The following is a 23,611-nucleotide window of genomic DNA, read 5'->3' on the forward strand; positions in this document are numbered from 1 at the left end:
ATTTCGGGCTCATTTTGGAAAATTTCGGGCTCATTTTGGGTTCATTTTGGGGTATTTTAATGACATTTTGGGGCATTTTGGGCTCATTTTGGGGCAATTCAGGCTCATTTTGGAAAATTTCGGGCTCATTTTGGGGCATTTTGGGCTCATTTTGAGGCATTTTAGTGTCATTTTGGGGCATTTTGGGCTCATTTTGGGGCATTTCAGGCTCATTTTGGGGCATTTCAGGCTCATTTTGGAAAATTTTGGGCTCATTTTGGGGCATTTTGGGCTCATTTTGGGGCATTTCAGGCTCATTTTGGGCTCATTTTGGGGCATTTTGGGCTCATTTTGGAAAATTTCAGGCTCATTTTGGGCCATTTCAGGCTCATTTTGGGTTCATTTTGGGGTATTTTAATCACTTTTTGGGTCATTTCGGGCTCATTTTGGGGCAATTCAGGCTCATTTTGGGTCATTTCGGGCTCATTTTGGGGCATTTCAGGCTCATTTTGAGGCATTTCGGGCTCGTTTCGAGGCACTTTATTCTCCTTTTGGGGCATTTCGGGTTCATTTTGGGGTATTTTAATCTCTTTTTGGGGCATTTCGGGCTCGTTCGGAGCCTTCGGGGCTCATTTTGGGGCGTTTTGGGGCGTTTTGGGGGAGAATTTCACGCGAAATACCCCCAGAGGAAGACGGCGCCGCCCATCAGGACGATGGCGTTGACATCGACCAATCGGCTCCAGCGCCGGTCGGGAAGGGGCGGGGCCGGGTGGGTGGCCACGCCCCCCGGGCCTCGAGGCTCCGCCCCTTCCGTTGGCCCCGCCCCCTCCGCCCTCGGCTCCGCCTCCACGTCTGCGAGAAATGGGAGGGGGGGGGGGGGGGGTGAGCGCCCGGACGCCTGGGTCCCTCCCGAACTCCTGGGTCCCTCCCGGACTCCTGGGTCCCTCCCGAACTCCTGGGTCCCCCCCAAACTCCTGGGTCCCCTCCCGAACTCCTGGGTCCCCCCCGAACTCCGGGGTCCCTCCCGGACTCCTGGGTCCCTCCCGAACTCCTGGGTCCCTCCCGAACTCCGGGGTCCCTCCCGAACTCCTGGGTCCCCTCCAGAACTCCTGGGTCCCTCCCGAACTCCTGGGTCCCTCACCCTGGAGCTGGACGTCACCGGTCGCGTCCTTTGGTTGGTTGAGGTCGATTCGCGGTTCCCGGCTGTTCCGGAGGCTGAACACCAATCGGTGGAGCTGCGGGAACCCGGACGCCTGGGTCCCCCGAACTCCTGGGTCCCTCCCGCACTCCTGGGTCCCTCCCGAACTCCCGGGTCCCTCCCGGACGCCTGGGTCCCTCCCGAACTCCTGGGTCCCTCCCGAACTCCTGGGTCCCTCCTGAACTCCTGGGTCCTTCCCGGACACCTGGGTCCCTCCCGAACTCCTGGGTCCTTCCCGAACTCCTGGGTCCCTCCCGAACTCCCGGGTCCCTCCCGAATTCCTGGGTCCCCCCCGAACTCCTGGGTCCCTCCCGAACTCCTGGGTCCCTCCCCGAACTCCCGGGTCCCTCCCGAACTCCTGGGTCCCTCCCGAACTCCTGGGTCCCTCCCGAACTCCTGGGTCCCTCCCAGACTCCTGGGTCCCCTCCCGAACTCCTGGGTCCCTCCCCGAACTCCTGGGTCCCTCCCCGAACTCCTGGGTCCCTCCTGAACTCCTGGGTCCCTCCTGGACGCCTGGGTCCCTCCCGGACGCCTGGGTCCCCCCGGACGCCTGGGTCCCCCGTCACTCACGTGCTCCCGGGGAATGGGGGGGTAGCAGAGGGACACGGCGACGACGATGACGCCGGTGGCGAGGAAGAGGAGGGCGGCGAAGTGCAGGTAGTGGAGCCCGCAGACGATCTGGGGACATCGCCCGGGGGACCCGCACGTCCCCGTCCCCAAAACCACCTCGGGGACCAGGCGGGCCAGGCCCAGGCCCAGCCCCCCAACCAGCCCCCAAAAGGCGCCCTGGTTGGGGGGAGCAGGGGGGGGTCACCCGGACGCCTGGGTCCCCTCCCGCACTCCTGTATCCCCCCGAACTCCTGGGTCCCTCCCGAACTCCTGGGTCCTCTCCCGAACTCCTGGGTCCCTCCCGCACTCCTGGGTCCCTCCCGAACTCCTGGGTCCCCTCCCCGAACTCCTGGGTCCTCTCCCGAACTCCTGGGTCCCTCCCGCACTCCTGGGTCCCTCCCGAACTCCTGGGTCCCCTCCCGCACTCCTGGGTCCCTCCCGAACTCCTGGGTCCCTCCCCGAACTCCTGGGTCCCCTCCAGAACTCCTGGGTCCCTCCTGAAATCCTGGGTCCCCCCGAACTCCTGGGTCCCTCCCCGAACTCCTGGGTCCCTCCCGGACTCCTGGGTCCCTCCCGCACTCCTGGGTCCCTCCCGAACTCCTGGGTCCCTCCCGCACTCCTGGGTCCCTCCCGCACTCCTGGGTCCCTCCCGAACTCCTGGGTCCCCTCCAGAACTCCTGGGTCCCTCCTGAAATCCTGGGTCCCCCCGAACTCCTGGGTCCCTCCCCGAACTCCTGGGTCCCTCTCGAACTCCTGGGTCCCTCCCGCACTCCTGGGTCCCTCCCGAACTCCTGGGTCCCTCCCGAACTCCTGGGTCCCTCCCGCACTCCTGGGTCCCTCCCGCACTCCTGGGTCCCTCCCGAACTCCTGGGTCCCTCCCGCACTCCTGGGTCCCTCCCGCACTCCTGGGTCCCTCCCGAACTCCTGGGTCCCTCCCGCACTCCTGGGTCCCTCCTGAACTCCTGGGTCCCTCCCCGAACTCCTGGGTCCCTCCCGAACTCCTGGGTCCCTCCCGCACTCCTGGGTCCCCTCCCGCACTCCTGGGTCCCTCCCGAACTCCTGGGTCCCCTCCCGCACTCCTGGGTCCCTCCCGAACTCCTGGGTCCCTCCAGGAGCGACTCACGGGCTCGTTGACGCGGGGGACGAAGACGGCGAGGAAGAAGACGGCGGCGACCGGGGGGGTGAGGTAGCTGGACACGGCCTGCATGTAGTCGAAGAGCTGCCCCCCCTGCGCCGCCTCCACCACCGGCAGCCACGCCAGGCTCAGCCCCACCATGGCCATGATCCACAGCCTGCGCCAGGACGCCTGGGTCCCCCACCGCCCGGACGCCTGGGTCCCCCGGACGCCTGGGTCCCCCACCGCCCGGACACTTGGGTCCCCCAGACGCCTGGGTCCCCCACCGCCCAGATGCCTGGGTCCCCCGGACGCCTGGGTCCCCCGGACGCCTGGGTCCCCTGGACGCCTGGGTCCCCCACCGCCCAGACGCCTGTGTCCCCCGGACACCTGGGTCCCCCACTGCCTGGACGCCTGTGTCCCCCGGACGCCTGGGTCCCCCACCGCCCGGACGCCTGGGTCCCCCACCGCCCAGACACCTGGCTCCCCCAGACGCCTGGGTCCCCCACCGCCCGGACGCCTGGGTCCCCCGGACGCCTGGGTCCCCCACTGCCTGGACGCCTGGGTCCCCCGGATGCCTGGGTCCCCCACCGCCCCGACACCTGGGTCCCCCAGACGCCTGGGTCCCCCACCGCCCGGATGCCTGGGTCCCCCGGATGCCTGGGTCCCCCACCGCCCGGACACCTGGGTCCCCCGGACGCCTGGGTCCCCCACTGCCCGAACACCTATGTCCCTCGGACGCCTGGGTCCCCCACTGCCCGGACACCTGTGTCCCTCGGACGCCTGGGTCCCCCACTGCCTGGACGCCTGTGTCCCCCGGACGCCTGGGTCCCCCCCATGCCCAGACACCCAGATCCCCCCCGGACGCCTGGGTCCCCCACCGCCCGGACACCTGGGTCCCCCAGACACCTGGATCCCCCGAACTCCTGGGTCCCCCCCGAACTCCTGGGTCCCCCCCGAACTCCTGGGTCCCCTCCCCCCCGCCCCAAAACCTGCCGGCGATGAGCAGGTGCCGGGGCCCCGCGCGGGGCCGCAGCGTCTTGTAGATGTCGAGGGTGAAGAGGGCGGCCGAGCTGGCGAAGATGGAGGCGAGCGACGACATGAGGGCGGCCAGAACCACGGCCAACATCAGCCCCCGCAGCCCTGGGGGGCGCCGCAGCGACGGGTCACTCCGGGGACCCCCCCGCACCCCGCGGACACCCCCCCGCAGCACCCCGAGAACCCACTAATGGCCCCAATAGGGCGCTAATAGCCAACTAATAGCGCTAATAGCCAGTTAGTAGTCGCTTAGTAGCCCCCAATGGTCTCCTAATAGCCTCTAATAATCACCTAATAGCCCCCGATAGTCTCCTAATAGCCTCTGATAATCACCTAATAGCCCCCGATAGTCTCCTAATAGCCTCTGATAATCACCTAATAGCCCCCGATAGTCTCCTAATAGCCTCTGATAATCACCTAATAGCCCCCAATAGTCTCCTAATAGCCTCTGATAATCACCTAATAGCCCCCGATAGTCTCCTAATAGCCTCTGATAATCACCTAATAGCCCCCAATAGTCTCCTAATAGCCTCTAATAGTAACCTAATAGCCCCCAATAGTCTCCTAATAGCTCCCAATAGCCCTAATAAATCCCCTAATAGTCCCTAATAGCCTCTAATAATAACCTAATAGCCCCTAATAGCCCCCAATAGCCTCTAATAGTAACCTAATAGCCCCCAATAGCCCTAATAGTCCCCTAATAGTCCCCTAATAGTCCCCTAATAGCCCCTAATAGCCCCCAATAGCCTCTAATAGTAACCTAATAGCCCCCAATAGTCTCCTAATAGCTCCCAATAGCCCTAATAAATCCCCTAATAGTCCCTAATAGCCCTAATAATCCGCTAATGGCCCCCAACAGTCTCCTAATAGCCTCTAATAGTAACCTAATAGCCCCCAATAGTCTCCTAATAGCCTCTAATAGTAACCTAATAGCCCCCAATAGTCTCCTAATAGCCCCCAATAGCCCTAATAATCCTCTAATAGTCCCCTAATAGTCCCCTAATAGCCCCTAATAGCCTCTAATAGTAACCTAATAGCCCCCAATAGTCCTAATAATCCACTGATAGCCCTCAATAGTCTCCTAATAGCCCCCAGTAGTCCCCTAATAGCCTCTAATAATAACGTAATAGCCCCCAATAGCCCTAATAATCCCCTAATAGTCCCTCATAGCCTCTAATAGTAACCTAATAGCCCCCAATAGTCTCCTAATAGCTCCCGATAGTCCTACTAACCCCCTAATAGTCCCCTAATAGTCCCTAATAGCCTCTAATAATAACCTAATAGCCCCCAATAGTCTCCTAATAGCCCCCAATACTCCTAATAATCCATTGATAGCCCTCAATAGTCTCCTAATAGCCCCCAATAGTCCCCTAATAGCTGTAATAGCCCCTAATAACCACCCCTAATGGCCCTAATAGCCCAATAATATCCCTAATAAATCCCTAATAACGCCCAAATATCACCCTATTAGCCCCTAATAACCCACTAATAGGCCCTAATAGCCCCTAATAGCCCCTATTAGCCCCTAATAAGCCACTAATAGCCCCTAATAACCCACTAATAGCCCCTAATAGCCCCTAATAGCCCCTCATAACCCCCTATTAGCCCCTAATAACCCCCTATTAGCCTCTAATAGCCCACTAATAGCCCCTCATAACCCACTAATAGCCTCTAATAGCCCCTATTAGCCCCTCATAACCCCCTATTAGCCCCTAATAACACCCTATTAGCCCCTAATAACCCACTAATAGCCCCTAATAGCCCCTATTAGCCCCTAATAACCCACTAATAGCTCCTAATAACCCACTAATAGCCCCTAATAACCCCTATTAGCCCCTAATAACCCCATATTAGCCCCTAATAACGCACTAATAGCCCCTAATAACCCACTAATAGCCCCTAATAGCCCCTAATAGCCCCTAATAACCCACTAATAACCCACTAATAGCCCCTAATAGCCCCTATTAGCCCCTAATAAACCACTAATAACCCACTAATAGCCCCTAATAGCCCCTATTAGCCCCTAATAACCCACTAATAGCCGCTAATAGCCCCTCGTAAGGCCCGTGCCGACCCACCGGGGGGCAGGAGGCTGACGACGAGCTGGGGATAGGCCAGGTTGGAGCAGCCCAGGGGGCTCCCGCAGGCCCGGAGGCAGCGCTGGGGGTCGGCGCAGCCCACGACCTCTGGGGGGCGTCGCGGAGTCAGCGTCCGCCCCCCCCCCCCCGCCCCCCCCCCGCCGACCAAGATGGCCGCCCGGAGACGGGCAGCCAAGATGGCCGCCAAGCGTTTTGGGGGGCGGGGGGGAGTGAGAGGGCCGCCTAAGATGGCTGCCAGGCAAGATGGCTGCCAGGCAAGATGGCTGCCAGGCAAGATGGCGGCCCAAGATGGCGGCCCAAGATGGCCGCCAAGCAGTGGGGCCCGATACCCAATATGGCTGCTATTCAATATGGCCGCCCAAGATGGCTGCCAACCGTGGCGGTCCAAGATGGCCGCCACTCAAGATGGCCGCCCAAGACGGCCGCCCAATGCGGTGCTCCAAGATGGCCGCCACTCAAGATGGCGGCCCAAGATGGCGGCCCAAGATGGCTGCCGCCCAAGATGGCCGCCACTCAAGATGGCCGCTCAAGATGGCCGCCCAAGATGGCCGCCATCCAAGATGGCCGACCAACATGGCCGCCCAATGTGGTGACTCAACATGGCCGCCCAAGATGGCCGCCCAAGATGGCTGCCTCTCAATATGGCCGCCCAGGATGGCCGCCATCCAAGATGGCCGCCATCCAAGATGGCTGCCAGTCAATATGGCTGCCCAAGATGGCCGCCCAGGATGACACTTGGCAGCCATGTTGGGCGGCCATCTTGGATGGCAGCCATGTTGGTCGGCCATATTGAGAGGCAGCCATCTTGGGCGGCCATCTTGGGTGGCCATCTTGGGCGGCCATGTTGGGTCACCACATTGGGCAGCCATGTTGGTCGGCCATCTTGGATGGCGGCCATCTTGGATGGCGGCCATCCTGGGCGGCCATATTGAGAGGCAGCCATCTTGAGCGGCCATCTTGGATGGCGGCCATCTTGGGTCACCACATTGGGCGGCCATCTTGGGCGGCCATCTTGGGCGGCCATGCCAGACCCTCATGTTGGGCGGCCATCTTGGCTTGGCCAAAGCACCTCAGGGGCCACAAGGGTGGCCATGAATTGGGGGGGGGGGGGGGGGTCCAGCCGCGGCGGCCATCTTGGGCGGCCATCTTGGGTGGGGCCGGGGCGGGGACTGACCGGGGAAGAGGACGCGGGCGGCCATGCCGGGCAGCACCATGAGGAACATGGGCAGCACCTTGAGGTACCCGCAGGCCACGCAGCCGCCGCGCACGTGGGTGAGGGAGCGGCCGGCCAGGCAGCGCTGGACGATCACCTGCAGGGGGCAGCGGCCACGGGGGAGCCACAGGGCCGCCCGGTGCCCCCAGTGCCCCCCAGTCCCGTCCCAGTTCCTCCCAGTGCCTCCCAGTGCCACCCAGTGCCGCCCAGTTCCATCCCAGTGCCCCCAGTGCCACCCAGTGCCCCCCAGTGCCCCCCAGTGCCCCCCGGTGCCCCCCAGTGCCCCCCAGTGCCCCCCAGTGCCCCCCAGTGCCGCCCAGTGCCGCCCAGTGCCCCCCAGTCCCATCCCAGTTCCTCCCAGTGCGACCCAGTCCCGTCCCAGTTCCTCCCAGTGCCGCCCAGTGCCCCCAGTGCCTCCCAGTGCCCCCCAGTCCCGTCCCAGTTCCTCCCAGTGCGACCCAGTCCCGTCCCAGTTCCTCCCAGTGCCGCCCAGTGCCCCCAGTGCCTCCCAGTGCCCCCCAGTCCCGTCCCAGTTCCTCCCAGTGCGACCCAGTCCCGTCCCAGTTCCTCCCAGTGCCGCCCAGTGCCCCCAGTGCCTCCCAGTGCCCCCCAGTCCCGTCCCAGTTCCTCCCAGTGCGACCCAGTCCCGTCCCAGTTCCTCCCAGTGCCGCCCAGTGCCCCCAGTGCCTCCCAGTGCCCCCCAGTGCCCCCAGTGCCGCCCAGTGCCTCCCAGTGCCCCCCAGTGCCCCCCAGTCACGTCCCAGTGCCGCCCAGTGCCCCCAGTGCCACCCAGTGCCCCCAGTGCCACCCAGTGCCCCCCAGTCACGTCCCAGTGCCACCCAGTGCCCCCAGTGCCACCCAGTGCCTCCCAGTGCCGCCCAGTGCCGCCCAGTGCCCCCCAGTCACGTCCCAGTGCCGCCCAGTGCCGCCCAGTGCCGCCCAGTGCCCCCCGGTGCCCCCCAGTGCCCCCCAGTGCCCCCCAGTCCCGTCCCAGTGCCCTCCAGTGCCCCCCAGTCCCATCCCAGTTCCTCCCAGTGCCTCCCAGTGGCCCCCAGTCCCGTCTCAGTTCCTCCCAGTCCCGTCCCAGTTCCTCCCAGTGCCTGCCGGTGCCTCCCAGTGCTTCCCAGCACCCCATAGTCCCCTCCCAGTGCCTCCCAGTTACCCCCAGTTCCCTCTAAATCCCCTCCCAGTCCCTCCCAGTTCCTCCCAGTTCCCTCTAAATCCCCTCCCAGTCCCTCCCAGTTACCCCCAGTTCCCTTTAAATCCCCTCCCAGTCCCTCCCAGTTCCTCCCAGTTCCCTCTAAATCCCCTCCCAGTCCCTCCCAGTTGCTCCCAGTACCCTCTAAATCCCCTCCCAGGTGCTCCCAGTTCCCTCTAAATCCCCTTCCAGTCCCTCCCAGTCCCTCCCAGTTCCCTCTAAATCCCCTCCCAGTCCCTCCCAGTTCCCTCTAAATCCCCTCCCAGTCCCTCCCAGTTACTCCCAGTTCCCTCTAAATCCCCTCGCAGTTACCCCCAGTTCCCTCTAAATCCCCTCCCAGTGCCTCCCAGTTCCCTCCCAGTTCCCTCCCAGTCCCCTCTAAATCCCCTTCCAGTCCCTCCCAGTTACCCCCAGTTCCCTCTAAATCCCCTCCCAGTCCCTCCCAGTTACTCCCAGTTCCCTCTAAATCCCCTCCCAGTCCCTCCCAGTTCCTCCCAGTTCCCTCTGAATCCCCTCCCAGTCCCTCCCAGTTACTCCCAGTTCCCTCTAAATCCCCTCCCAGTCCCTCCCAGTTACCCCCAGTTCCCTCTAAATCCCCTCCCAGTCCTTCCCAGTACCCCCAGTTCCCCCTAAATCCCCTCCCAGTCCCTCCCAGTTACCCCCAGTTCTCTCTAAATCCCCTCCCAGGTGCTCCCAGTTCCCTCTAAATCCCCTCCCAGTCCCTCCCAGTTGCTCCCAGTTCCCTCTAAATCCCTTCCCAGTCCCTCCCAGTTCCCTCTAAATCCCCTCCCAGTCCCTCCCAGTTACCCCCAGTTCCCTCTAAATCCCCTCCCAGTCCCTCCCAGTTGCTCCCAGTTCCCTCTAAATCCCCTCCCAGTCCCTCCCAGTCCCTCCCAGTTCCCTCTAAATCCCCTCCCAGTCCCTCCCAGTTACCCCCAGTTCCCTCTAAATCCCCTCCCAGTCCCTCCCAGGTGCTCCCAGTTCCCTCTAAATCCCCTCCCAGTGCCTCCCAGTTGCTCCCAGTTCCCTCTAAATCCCTTCCCAGTCCCTCCCAGTTCCCTCTAAATCCCCTCCCAGTCCCTCCCAGTTCCCTCTAAATTCCCTCCCAGTCCCTCCCAGTTACTCCCAGTTCCCTCTAAATCCCTTCCCAGTCCCTCCCAGTTCTCTCTAAATCCCCTCCCAGTCCCTCCCAGGTGCTCCCAGTTCCCTCTGAATCCCCTCCCAGTCCCTCCCAGTTCCCTCTAAATTCCCTCCCAGTCCCTCCCAGTTACCCCCAGTTCCCTCTAAATCCCCTCCCAGTGCCTCCCAGTTCCCTCCCAGTTCCCTCCCAGTCCCTCCCAGTTCCCTCTAAATCCCCTCCCAGTCCCTCCCAGTGCCCCCAGTCCCACCTGGTCGGTGCACCAGTACCAGGCGGAGATGATGCCCAGTCCCAGTATGAGCCCAGTCCAGGGCAGGTCCGCGTTACTGGGATCGCGCAGCAGGTTGAAGGCGTCAGGACGGGGCCGCCCACAGGGACCAGTAACGTTGGGGGGCACGGCCAGGGGGTAGCGGCTCCGCAGCCCCTCGTACCCGCCCACGGCGCCCAGCGCTGCGGGAAACCAGTATGGACCAGTATAGACCAGTATGGACCAGGACGGGGCTTCGGGGATGCATATTGTGCCCTCTAAGGGCTCCCAGTGGCTCCTCCCAGTGCTCCCAGTATAGGCTGGTGCTCTGCCCAGTGCCTCCTCCATCACCTTCAGAACCAGGGTAGACCAGTGGAGACCAGTATGGACCAGTACGGACCAGCACGAGGTGCGGGGAAGGCAGATTGTTCCCTCTAAGGACTCTTAGGGTCTCTTCCCAGTGCTCCCAGTACATCCCAGTACAGCTCCGTGCCTTTCCCCAGTGCTCCCCTCCAACGTCACAGACCAGTATAAACCAGTACGGAGCAGTGTAAACCAGTATGGACCAGTACAGGGCTTCGGGGACACATATTGTGCCTTCCCATTGCTCCTACTCCCAGTTCTCCCAGTATGACCCAGTACAGCCCAGTGCCTGCCCTACATCTTCCCCACAAGGCCCAGCACCAGTATGGACCAGTATGGACCAGTATGGAGTAGTGGGGAGGCACAGTGTGAATTCCCAGTGCTCCCACCGCCTCCTCCCAGTACAACCCAGTGCCTCCCAGTACAGTGTCCAGGACCAGTATACACCAGTATAAGCCAGTATGGACCAGTATAGACCAGTATGGGGCTTCAGGGAGGTGCATTGTGCCCTCTAAGGGCTCCCAGTGGCTCCTCCCAGTGCTCCCAGTATGGCCCAGTGCCTACCCCACTTCCTCCCACACAAGGCCCAGCACCAGTATGGACCAGTATGAACCAGTATATACGAGTACGGCACCAGAGTGCTGCCTCCCAGTCCCTCCCAGTTCCTCCCAGTTCCTTCCCAGTCCCTCCAATACCCCCCAAGTCACTCCCAGTTCCCTCCCAGTTCCCTCCCAGTCCCTCCCAGTCCCTCCCAGTTCCCTCCCAGTTCCCCCCAGTCCCTCCCAGTCCCCCCCAGTTCCCCCCAGTCCCTCCCAGTCCCTCCCAGTTCCCCCCAGTTCCCCCCAGTTCCCTCCCAGTTCCCCCCAGTCCCTCCCAGTCCCTCCCAGTCCCTCCCAGTTCCCCCCAGTCCCTCCCAGTCCCTCCCAGTTCCCCCCAGTCCCTCCCAGTCCCTCCCAGTTCCCTCCCAGTTCCCCCCAGTCCCCCCCAGTTCCCCCCAGTCCCTCCCAGTCCCTCCCAGTTCCCCCCAGTTCCCCCCAGTTCCCTCCCAGTTCCCCCCAGTCCCTCCCAGTCCCTCCCAGTTCCCTCCCAGTTCCCCCCAGTTCCCCCCCAGTCCCTCCCAGTCCCTCCCAGTTCCCCCCAGTCCATCCCAGTCCCTCCCAGTCCCTCCCAGTCCCTCCCAGTTCCCTCCCAGTCCATCCCAGTCCCTCCCAGTCCCCCCCGGTCCCTCCCAGTCCCTCCCAGTTCCCCCCAGTTCCTCCCAGTCCCTCCCAGTTCCCCCCAGTTCCCCCCAGTTCCCCCCAGTCCCTCCCAGTCCCTCCCAGTCCCTCCCAGTTCCTCCCAGTTCCCTCCCAGTCCCCCCCAGTCCCTCCCAGTCCCTCCCAGTTCCCTCCCAGTCCCTCCCAGTTCCTCCCAGTTCCCTCCCAGTCCCCCCCAGTTCCCCCCAGTCCCCCCCAGTTCCCTCCCAGTTCCCCCCAGTCCCTCCCAGTTCCCCCCAGTCTCTCCCAGTTCCCCCCAGTTCCCCCCCAGTTCCCCCCAGTCCCCCCCAGTTCCCTCCCAGTCCCTCCCAGTCTCTCCCAGTTCCCCCCAGTTCCCCCCCAGTTCCCCCCCAGTTCCCCCCCAGTCCCTCCCAGTTCCCCCCCCAGTTCCCCCCCCAGTTCCCCCCAGTCCCCCCCAGTCCCCCCCAGTCCCCCCCCAGTCCAAACCAGTATAAACCAGTCCCACCGTAACCCGCCAGCACGGCCGCCCCCAGCAGCATGATCAGCGTCTGCAGCAGGTCCGCGAACATCAGCGCCGTCAGCCCCCCTGGGCCACGCCCCCCCGGGTCAGGCCACGCCCACCACTTCCGGAAACGCCCCTCTACGCCCCGCCCACCCCTCAGGCCCCGCCCCCCTCCCCTCTAGGCCCCGCCCCCCCGCTTTTCAACCCGCCCCCCCCCCATTGGGTCCCAGCGATTCCCCTTTGGCCACGCCCCCAATGTGGCCACGCCCACCAGTAAGACCACGCCCCCTTATCCCGGAAACGCCCCTCAGGCCCCGCCCACCTCTCTGGCCCCGCCCCCTCCCCCTCTAGGCCCCGCCCCCCCGCCTTTCAACCCGCCCCGTTATCCCCGCCCCCTTAAGCTCCTCCCCCTTTTGGCCCCGCCCCATTTGACCCCGCCCACCGAGGCCCCTCCCCTCAGGTCACGCCCCCACCGGGCCACGCCCACCCCCCAGGCCCCGCCCCCTTTCCCTAAAGACCCCGCCCCCTTTGGCCACGCCCCCTTTTAGACCCCGCCCTCTTTGGCTCCGTGCCTTTAGACCCCGCCCCCTTTGCCCCAGACCCCGCCCCCTTTGTCCCTGCCCCCTTTTGCCCCCACCCCCTTTGCCCCCACCCCCTCTGTCCCCGCCCACCGGGCCCCGCCCCCTTTGGCCCCGCCCCATTTAGGCCCCGCCCCCTTTGGCCCGCAGACCCCGCCCTCTTTGGCCACGCCCCCTTTTAGGGCCCGCCCCTTAGGCCCCGCCCCCTTTGGTCCCGCCCCCTTTGGCCCCCAGACCCCGCCCCCTTTGCCCCCACCCCCTCTGGCCCCGCCCCCTTTGCCCCCGCCCCCTTTAGGCCCCGCCCTCTTGGCCCCGCCCTCTTTTGCCCCCACCCCCTCTGTCCCCGACCCCTTTAGGCCCCGCCCCCTTGGGCCCCGCCCCCTTTGGCCCTGCCCCTTGGGCCCCGCCCCCTCTGTCCCCACCCCCTTTTGTCCCCGCCCCCTTTTGTCCCCGCCCCCTTTTGTCCCCGCCCCCTTTGGCCCCACCCCCTTTGGCCGCCAGACCCCGCCCCTCTGTCCCAGCCCCCTTTGCCCCCGCCCCCTTTAGGCCCCACCCCCTTGGGCCCCGCCCCCTTTTGTCCCCGCCCCCTTTGCCCCCACCCCTTTAGGCCCCACCCCCTTTAGGCCCCACCCCCTTTGCCCCAGACCCCGCCCCTCTGGCCCCTCTGGCCCGTGTGTCCCCGCCCGCACCGGTGCCGGTGTAGAGCGCGGTGACGAGCAGCAGCGCCCCCACGGCCGGGAGCAGCCCCCAGCCCAGCGCCGCCCGGATGAAGATGGCGCCCGAGTACATGTCGACCTGCGGGGGCGCCCGCGTCAGGCACCCGCGCGCCCCCCCGACGTCCCCTATACGCCCCCTATACGTCCCCCATACGTCCCCTATACATCCCCTATACATCCCCTATACATCCCTCATACATCCCCTATAGGTCCCCTATAAATCCCCTGCACATCCCCCATACACCCCCTATACAACAACTATACATCCCCTATACAACCCCTATACATCCCCCATACAACCCCTATACATCCCCCATACGTCCCCTATACATCTCCTATAATCCCACATACATCCCCTACACATCTCCTATACATCCCCCATACGTCCCCTATACATGCCCTATATGCCCCCATACATCCCCCATACATCTCCTATACATCCCCTATACGCCCCCTATACGTCCCCCATACACCCCCTATATGTCCCCTATACATCCCTCATACGTCCCCTATACGTCCCCCACACATCCCCTATACATCCCCTATACATCCCCCATACATCCCCTATACATCCCCTATACGCCCCCTATACGTCCCCCATACACCCCCTATACGCCCCCTATACATCCCCCATACGTCCCCTATACGTCTCCTATACATCCCCTATAGGTCCTCTATACATCCCCTACACGTCCCCCATACACCCCCTATACATCCCCCATACGTCCCCTATATGCCCCCTATACGCCCCCTATACATCCCCCACACATCCCCTATAGGTCCCCTATAAATCCCCTGCACATCCCCCATACACCCCCTATACAACAACTATACATCCCCTATACAACCCCTATACATCCCCCATACGTCCCCTATACATCTCCTATACATCCCCTATAGGTCCTCTATACATCCCCTACACGTCCCCCATACACCCCCTATACAACCCCTATACATCCCCTATACATCCCTCATACGTCCCCTATACACCCCCTATAGGTCCCCTACACGTCCCCTATACATCCCCTATACATCCCTCATACGTCCCCTATACGCCCCCTATACGTCCCCCACACATCCTCTATAGGTCCCCTATAAATCCCCTGCACATCCCCCATACATCCCCTATACATCCCCCATACATCCCCTATACATCCCCCATACATCCCCTATACATCTCCTATACATCCCCTATACACCACTCATACGTCCCCTATACGCCCCCTATACATCCCCTATACGCCCCCTATACATCCCCTACACGTCCCCCACACATCCCCTATACGTCCCCTATACATCCCCCATACGTCCCCTATACGTCCTCTAGAGCCCCTAGAGAGCCCCTACAGACCCCCATGGACCCACCCACCCCCCATAGATCCCCCATACATCCCTTATAGACCCCTATAGATCCCCTACATATCCCCTATGGAGCCCCCAAGCCCTCTAGGTACCCTATAGATGCCCTATAGCCCCTAAAGATCCTCCAACCCATGTAGATCCCCTATAGACCCCCTCTACGTCCCTTATAGCCCCTATAGACCTCCCAACCTCTATAGATCCCCTATATGTCGCCCATAGCCCCTATAGACCCCCAGCCCTTATATATCCCCTATAGATCCCCTGTATGTCCCCTATACCCCTACGGACCCCTCCCAATCCCTCTAGATCCCCTCTAGATCTCCTATAGCCCCTGTAGCCCCTATAGGTCCCCTATAGGTCGCCTATACCGAGATCTTGGTGGCCACGTAGAGCCCCAGCGACAGCAGCGCCAGGAGCAGGCGGATCCGGCCCCCCCCGAACCGCTGCGCCAGGAACTGCGGCATCGTCGTCACCTGCGGACCCAGGCGTCCGGGGGACCCAGGCGTCCGGGGGACCCAGGAGTTCAGGGGGACCCAGGAGTTCGGGAGGGACCCAGGAGTTCGGGGGACCCAGGAGTTCAGGGGGACCCAGGAGCTCGGGGGGACACAGGAGTTCGGGGGACCCAGGAGTTCGGGAGGGACCCAGGAGTTCGGGGGGACACAGGAGTTTGGGAGGGACCCAGGAGTTCGGGGGGGACCCAGGAGTTCGGGGGGACACAGGAGTTCGGGGGACCCAGGAGTTCGGGAGGACACAGGAGTTCAGGGGAACCCAGGAGTTCGGGGGGGACCCAGGAGTTCGGGAGGACCCAGGAGTTCGGGAGGGACCCAGGAGCTCGGGGGACCCAGGAGTTCAGGGGGACCCAGGAGCTCGGGGGGACACAGGAGTTCGGGGGACCCAGGAGTTCGGGAGGGACCCAGGAGTTCGGGGGGACACAGGAGTTTGGGAGGGACCCAGGAGTTCGGGGGGGACCCAGGAGTTCGGGGGGACACAGGAGTTCGGGGGACCCAGGAGTTCGGGAGGACACAGGAGTTCAGGGGAACCCAGGAGTTCGGGGGGGACCCAGGAGTTCGGGAGGACCCAGGAGTTCGGGAGGGACCCAGGAGCTCGGGGGGACCCAGGAGCTCGGGGGGACCCAGGAGTTCGGGAGGGACCCAGGAGCTCGGGGGGACCCAGGAGTTCGGGGGGACACAGGAGTTTGGGAGGGACCCAGGAGCTCGGGAGGGACCCAGGAGTTCGGGGAAACCCCCAACCCATCACCCACCCCCCAAGACACCCAGACCCCGCCCCCCCCGAGGCCCCGCCCCCTCAGGCCCCGCCCCCTCAGGCTCCGCCCCCAACTCACCCCCGCCCGCCGGTAAATGGGGACGAAGACCCAGCCCAGGAGCAGCACGATGAACATGCCCTGGGGGCGTGGCCAGGGGAGGGGCGTGGTCAAGAGGGGGCGTGGCCAAGGGAGGGGCGTGGCCAGGGGAGGGCGTGGCCAAGGGGAGGGGCGTGGCCAGGAGGGGATATTTGGGGGGGGGGGGGGTGGTGAGGAGGCCATGGGGAGGGGTCTAATGGGGGTCTATAGGGGCCTATGGCATCTATAGGGGGCTATAGGGTCCTATAGGGTCTATGGGGGTCTATAGGGGGCTATAGGGGATTGTTTGGGTCTATAGGGGTCTATGGGGGTCTATAGGGTTTGTAGGGGGCTATAGGGGTCTATGGGGGTCTATAGGGTCTATGGGGGTCTATAGGGGGCTATAGGGGATTGTTTGGGTCTGTAGGGTTCTATGGGGGTCTATAGGGTTTGTAGGGGGCTATGGGGGTCTCTGGGGGTCTATGGGGTCTATGGGGGTCTATAGGGGGTTATCAGGGGCTATAGGGGATTGTTTGGGGCTGTAGGGCTCTATGGGGGTCTATAGGGTTTGTAGGGGTCTATAGGGGTCTATGGGGGTCTATAGGGTCTATGGGGGTCTATAGGGGGCTATATGGGATTGTTTTGGTCTATAGGGTTCTATGGGGGTCTATAGGGTTTGTAGGGGGCTATAGGGGTCTATGGGGGTCTATAGGGTCTATGGGGGTCTATAGGGGGCTATAGGGGATTGTTTGGGTCTGTAGGGTTCTATGGGGGTCTATAGGGTTTGTAGGGGGCTATAGGGGTCTATGGGGGTCTATAGGGTCTATGGGGGTCTATAGGGGGCTATAGGGGATTGTTTAGGTCTATAGGGGTCTAGGGGGGTCTATGGGGTCTATGGGGGTCTATAGGGGGCTATAGGGGATTGTTTGGGTCTATAGGGCTCTATGGGGCTCTATAGGGTTTGTAGGGGGCTATAGGGCTCTATGGGGGTCTATAGGGTTTGTAGGGGGCTATAGGGATCTATGGGGTCTATGGGGGTCTGTAGGGTCTATGGGGGGCTATAGGGGATTGTTTGGGTCTATAGGGTTCTATGGGGGTCTATAGGGTTTGTAGGGGGCTATGGGGGTCTATGGGGGCTATAGGGGGCTATGGGGGTCTATAGGGCTCTGTAGGGTGTATGGGGGTCTATGGGGGTCTGTAGGGTCTGGGGGGGGCTATAGGAGATTGTTTGGGTCTGTAGGGGCCTGCCTATAGGGGTCTATGAGGGTCTATAGGGGTCTGTAGGGTCTCTAGGTGTCTATAGGTGCCTATAGAGTCGATAAGGTCTCCAGGTGTCTCTAGGGGTCTGTAGGTTTCTATAGGGGTCCATAGGGGTCTATAGAGTCTATAGTGCTCTATAGGGTCGCTAGGTTTCTATAGGGGTCTCTAGGTCTCTATAGGGTCCATAGGTGTCTCTAGGTGTCTCTAGGGTCTCTAGGGCTCTATAGGGTCTCTAGTGGTCCATAGGATCTATAGGGGTCTATAGGTGTCTCTAGGGGTCTGTAGGTTTCTATAGGGGTCCATAGGTGTCTATAGGGTCTCTAGGGCTCTATAGGGTCCATAGGTGTCTCTAGGGCCCTATAGGGTCTCTAGGACTCTGTAGGGCCTCTAGGGCTCTATGGGGTCTCTAGGGCTCTATAGGGTCTCTAGGGTTCTACAGGGTCTCTAGGGCTCTGTAGGGTCTCTAGGTTTCTATAGGGCTCTACAGGTGTCTCTAGGGCTCTATAGGGTCTCTAGGGCTCTGTAGGGTCTCCAGGGGCCCATAGGGGTCTCTAGGGCTCTATGGGGTCTCTAGGGCTCTTCAGGTGTCTCTAGGGCTCTGTAGGGCCTCTAGGGCTCTATAGGGTCTCTAGGGCTCTCTGGGCTCTCTAGGGCTCTATGGGGTCTCTAGGGCTCTATAGGGTCTCCAGGGGCCCATAGGGGTCTCTAGGGCTCTATGGGGTCTCCAGGGGCCCATAGGGGTCTCTAGGGCTCTATGGGGTCTCTAGGGCTCTATAGGGTCTCTAGGGTTCTACAGGGTATCTAGGGCTCTACAGGGATTCTAGGGCTCTACAGGTGTCTCTACGGCTCTATAGGGTCTCTAGGCTCTATAGGTATCTCTAGGGCTCTATAGGGTCTCCAGGGGTCCATAGGGGTCTCTAGGGCTCTATAGGGTCTCTAGGGCTCTATAGGGTCTCTAGGGCTCTATGGGGTCTCCAGGGGTCCATAGGGGTCTCTAGGGCTCTATGGGGTCTCTAGGGCTCTATAGGGTCTCTAGGGTTCTACAGGGTCTCTAGGGCTCTACAGGTGTCTCTACGGCTCTATAGGGTCTCTAGGCTCTATAGGTATCTCTAGGGCTCTATAGGGTCTCCAGGGGTCTATAGGGTCTCTAGGGCTCTATGGGGTCTCTAGGGCTCTACAGGTGTCTCTAGGGCTCTATAGGGTCTCTAGGGCTCTATAGGGTCTCCAGGGGTCCATATGGGTCCATAGGGGTCTCTAGGGCTCTATGGGGTCTCTAGGGCTCTATGGGGTCTCTATGGCTCTATAGATATCTCTAGGGCTCTATAGGGTCTCTAGGGTTCTATAGGTATCTCTAGGGCTCTACGGGGTCTCTAGGGCTCTATAGGGTCTCTTGGGCTCTACAGGTGTCTCTAGGGCTCTATAGGGTCTCTAGGGCTCTATAGGGTCTCTAGGGGTCCATAGGGGTCTATAGGGTCTCTAGGGCTCTATGGGGTCTCTAGGGCTCTGTAGGGTCTCCAGGGGTCCGTAGGGCTCTACAGGTGTCTCTAGGGCTCTATGGGGTCTCCAGGGCTCTATAGGGTCTCTAGGGCTCTATGGGGTCTCTAGGGCTCTATAGGGTCTCTAGGGCTCTATGGGGTCTCTAGGGTTCTATAGGGTCTCCAGGGGTCCATAGGGGTCTATAGGGTCTCTTGGGCTCTACAGGTATCTCTAGGGCTCTATAGGGTCTCTAGGGCTCTATAGGGTCTCCAGGGGCCCATAGGGGTCTCTAGGGCTCTATAGGGTCTCTAGGGCTCTATAGGGTCTCCAGGGGCCCATAGGGGTCTCCGGGTGTCCCGGGGTGCCCACAGGTGCCCACGGGGCGCGCGGGGGCCACTCACGCTCCACTCGAACCCCCCCACGGCGATGCCTCCGGCCGCCCCCGTCCCCGCCAGCCCCACAAAGTGACCCGAGCCCAGGTTGCTGGCGAACAGCGACGCCCCGACCTGGGCACACGGGGACAGCGCCCGCGTGGGGACCCCGGCCCGCTGCCCCCCTGCCCCCCACCTCCCCAATGTCCCCAATGTCCCCATGTCCCCATGTCCCCAATGTCCCCATGTCCCCCCATATCCCCATGTCCCCATGTCCCCAATGTCCCCATGTCCCCATTTCCCCAATGTCCCCCCCATGTCCCCATGTCCCCAATGTCCCCATATCCCCATGTCCCCAATGTCCCCATGTCCCCATGTCCCTCCATATTCCCATGTCCCCCATGTCCCCCCCATGTCCCCCATGTCCCCAATGTCCCCATGTCCCCATGTCCCCAATGTCCCCCCCATGTCCCCCATGTCCCCCATGTCCCCAATGTCCCCAATGTCCCCATATCCCCATGTCCCCCATGTCCCCAATGTCCCCATATCCCCATGTCCCCAATGTCCTCATGTCCCCACGTCCCCATGTCCCCATGTCCCCAATGTCCCCACATCCCCCCATATCCCCATGTCCCCCAGTGTCCCCATGTCCCCCCATATCTCCATGTCCCCATGTCCCCATGTCCCCAATGTCCCCGCATTGACCCCACGTCTCCAATGTCCCCTCGTTGTCCCCATGTCCCCCCACGTCCCCAATGTCCCCATATCCCCCCATATCCCCATGTCCCCAATGGCCCCATGTCCCCCATGTCCCCCCATTGTCCCCATGTCCCCCCATATCCCCATGTCCCCCCAAAGTCCCCAATATCCCCCCAATGGCCCCATGTCCCCCATGTCCCCATGTCCCCATGTCCCCATGTCCCCCCATATCCCCATGTCCCCCATGTCCCCATGTCCCCATGTCCCCATGTCCCCCCATATCCCCATGTCCCCAATGTCCACCCAATTGACCCCATGTCCCCTGTGTCCCCATGTCCCCCCATGTCCCCATATCCCCATGTCCCAAATGTCCCCATGTCCCCCCATATCCCCATGTCCCCCCAAAGTCCCCAATATCCCCCCAATGGCCCCATGTCCCCCATGTCCCCATGTCCCCATGTCCCCCCATGTCCCCATGTCCCCCCATTGTCCCCATGTCCCCCTCATGTCCCCATGTCCCCATGTCCCCATGTCCCCCCATGTCCCCATGTCCCCCCCATGTCCCCATGTCCCCATATCACCCCATATCCCCATGTCCCCATGTCCCCCCGATGTCCCCATATCACCCCATATCCCCATGTCCCCATGTCCCCCCGATGTCCCCATATCACCCCATATCCCCATGTCCCCATGTCCCCATGTCCCCCATGTCCCCATGTCCCCATGTCCCCATATCCCCATATCCCCCCATTGTCCCCATGTCCCCCATGTCCCCATGTCCCCATATCCCCATATCCCCCCATGTCCCCATGTCCCCATGTCCCCAATGTCCCCATATCCCCATGTCCACATGTCGCCCCAATGTCCCCATTGTCCCCATGTCCCCCCATTGTCCCCATTGTCCCCAATGTCACTCACGGGTGCCCAGCTCATGCTCCGCCCCGCCAGGAAATACCCGCTGATGGTGTCGCGGCGACCGCGGCGCAGGGACTGGGGACACCAGTGCTCCCAGTAAGGGACACCAGGGCTCCCAGTAAGGGACCCAGTGCCCCCAGTATGGGACACCAGGGCTCCCAGTATAGAGAAAACCAGAGCTCCCAGTGCTCCCAGTAAGGGACCCAGTGCTCCCAGTGCTCCCAGTAAGGGACACCAGGGCTCCCAGTAAGGGACCCAGTGCCCCCAGTAAGGGACACCAGGGCTCCCAGTAAGGGACCCAGTGCCCCCAGTATGGGACACCAGGGCTCCCAGTATAGAGAAAACCAGAGCTCCCAGTGCTCCCAGTAAGGGACCCAGTGCCCTCAGTATGGGACACCAGTGACCCAGTAAGGGATCCAGTGCCCCCAGTGCTCCCAGTATGGGACACCAGTGACCCAGTAAGGGACCCAGTGCTCCCAGTATGGGACACCAGTGCTCCCAGTAAGGGACCCAGGGCTCCCAGTTATGGGTCAGGGGGGTCAGCGAGGGGGTGGGGGTCAAGGGTCAGAGGTCAAAGGTCACTTGGGGGGCACGACCCCTTACCCAGAGCCCCACGGCGAGGACCAGGACGAGGTACCCGACGATCACCCCGATATCCCAGGGGGACACGGGTGCCAGCGGCTCCATCGCGGGGGACCCAGGCGTCCGGGGGACCCAGGCGTCCGGGAGGGACCCAGGAGTTCAGGAGGGGCCCAGGAGTTCAGGAGGACCCAGGAGTTCGGGGGGGACCCAGGAGTTCAGGAGGGACCCAGGAGTTCGGGAGGGGACCCAGGCGTCCGGGAGGGACCCAGGAGTTCGGGAGGGGACCCAGGTGTCCGGGAGGGACCCAGGAGTTCAGGGGGGACCCAGGAGTTCAGGAGGACCCAGGAGTTCAGGGGGGACCCAGGAGTTCGGGAGGGACCCAGGAGTTCGGGAGGGGACCCAGGAGTTCGGGAGGGACCCAGGAGTTTGGGGGGGACCCAGGTGTCCGGGAGGGACCCAGGAGTTCAGGAGGGACCCAGGAGTGCGGGAGGACCCAGGAGTTCGGGGGGGACCCAGGAGTTCAGGAGGACCCAGGAGTTCGGGGGGGACCCAGGAGTTCGGGAGGACCCAGGAGTTCAGGGGAGGGACCCAGGCGTTCGGGCTATAGGGGACCCAGGCATCCGGGCCTGACGCCACCCCGCCCCGTGCCGCTTGGGTGCCCCCCAAGTGACCGGAGTGGACCCAGGCGTCCGGGAGGGGACCCAGGCGTCCGGGGGCCTCAACCCCTCCCCCCATTGAACTGCTGAGCTTTGCACAAATGTGCCCCTCCCCCCACGGCCAGGAGGGGACCCAGGAGTTCGGGAGGGACCCAGGAGTTCAGGAGAGACCCAGGAGTTCAGGGGAGGGACCCAGGAGTTCGGGAGGGACCCAGGAGTTCGGGGGAGGGGACCCAGGAGTTCGGGGGAGGGACCCAGGAGTTCGGGGGAGGGGACCCAGGAGTTCGGGGGAGGGGACCCAGGAGTTCGGGGGGGGGGGAACCCAGGAGTTCGGGGGGGGGGACCCAGGAGTTCGGGAGGGACCCAGGAGTTCGGGGGGGGGGACCCAGGAGTTCGGTGGGGGAACCCAGGAGTTCGGGGGGGGGAACCCAGGAGTTCGGGAGGGACCCAGGAGTTCGGGGGGGGGGACCCAGGAGTTCGGGGTCCCCTTTTGGGGGTCCCCAAGGTCCCCTGCGTGTCCCTTGAGTGTCCCCAAGTGTCCCCTGAGGGGTCCCTTGGGTGTCCCTTGGGTGTCCCTTGGGTGTCCCTTGGGTGCCATTGAGGTCCCTGGGGTGTCCCCAAGGTCTTTTGGGTGTCCCTCGGGTGTCCCTTGAATGTCCCATGGGTGCCATCGAGGTCCCTTGGGTGTCCCCTTGTGTCCCTTGGGTGTTACCGAGGTCCCTGGGGTGTCCCCAAGGTCTTTTGGGTGTCCCTTGAGTGTCCCCAAGGGCCCTTTGGATGTCTCTTGGGTGTCCCCAAAAGTCCCTTGAGTGTCCCTTGGGTGTCCCTGGGGTGTCCCTTGGGTGTCCCCACGTGTCCCTTGGATGTCCCTTGGGTGCCATCGAGGTGCCTTGGGTGTCCCCTTGTGTCCCTTGAGTGTCCCCTTGTGTCCCTTGGGTGTCCCTTGGGTGTCACCGAGGTCCCTGGGGTGTCCCCAAGGTCTTTTGGGTGTCCCTTGGATGTCCCTTGGGTGCCATCGAGGTCTCTTGGGTGTCCCCACGTGTCCCTTGAGTGTCCCCAAGTGTCCCCTTGGGTGTCCCTTGGGTGTCACTGAGGTCCCTGGGGTGTCCCCAAGGTCTTTTGGGTGTCCCTTGGGTGTCCCCAAAAGCCCCTTGAGTGTCCCCTTGTGTCCCTTGGGTGCCCCTTGGGTGTCACCGAGGTCTCCTGGGTGTCCCCACGTGTCCCTCGAATGTCCCTTGGGTGCCATCGAGGTCCCTTGGGTGTCCCTACGTGTCCCTCGAATGTCCCTTGGGTGCCATCGAGGTCCATTGGGTGTCCCCTTGTGTCCCTTGGGTGTCCCTTGGGTGTCACCGAGGTCCCTGGGGTGTCCCCAAGGTCTTTTGGGTGTCCCTGGGGTTTCCCTTGAGTGTCCCCAAGGGCCCTTTGGGTGTCTCTTGGGTGTCCCCAAAAGCCCCTTGAGTGTCCCCTTGTGTCCCTTGAGTGTCCCTTGGGTGTCCCTTGGGTGCCATTGAGGTCCCTGCGGTGTCCCCAAGGTCTTTTGGGTGTCCCTTGAGTGTCCCCAAGGGCCCTTTGGGTGTCCCTTGGGTGTCCCCAAAAGTCCCTTGAGTGTCCCTTGGGTGTCCCTGGGGTGTCCCTTGAGTGTCCCTTGAATGTCCCTTGGGTGCCATCGAGATCCCTTGGGTGTCCCCTTGTGTCCCTTGAGTGTCCCTTGAGGGATCCCTTGGGTGTCCCTTGGGTGTCCC

At 62.6% G+C, this 23,611-nt stretch overlaps 1 protein-coding gene across 1 annotated transcript; it reads right to left on the reverse strand.

The window, feature by feature from the left end:
- Positions 1 to 626: 626 nt before the first annotated feature.
- LOC136002825 (sodium/glucose cotransporter 2-like) lies at positions 627 to 21,318 on the reverse strand. The gene is made up of 15 exons (XM_065658063.1): positions 21,235 to 21,318; positions 20,635 to 20,706; positions 19,048 to 19,152; positions 15,914 to 15,973; positions 14,940 to 15,044; positions 13,183 to 13,288; positions 11,919 to 11,999; positions 9,837 to 10,036; positions 7,212 to 7,347; positions 6,017 to 6,124; positions 3,893 to 4,043; positions 2,910 to 3,078; positions 1,748 to 1,963; positions 1,121 to 1,214; positions 627 to 831 (listed from the first exon to the last, which is right to left on the reverse strand). Exons 1-15 carry the CDS (start codon positions 21,316 to 21,318, stop codon positions 647 to 649), a joined length of 1,872 nt encoding a protein of 623 aa, XP_065514135.1. The 3' UTR covers positions 627 to 646.
- Positions 21,319 to 23,611: the final 2,293 nt, after the last annotated feature.

This window comes from Caloenas nicobarica, unplaced genomic scaffold (assembly GCF_036013445.1).
Source record: "Caloenas nicobarica isolate bCalNic1 unplaced genomic scaffold, bCalNic1.hap1 Scaffold_436, whole genome shotgun sequence".
Taxonomy (NCBI): Eukaryota; Metazoa; Chordata; class Aves; order Columbiformes; family Columbidae; genus Caloenas; species Caloenas nicobarica.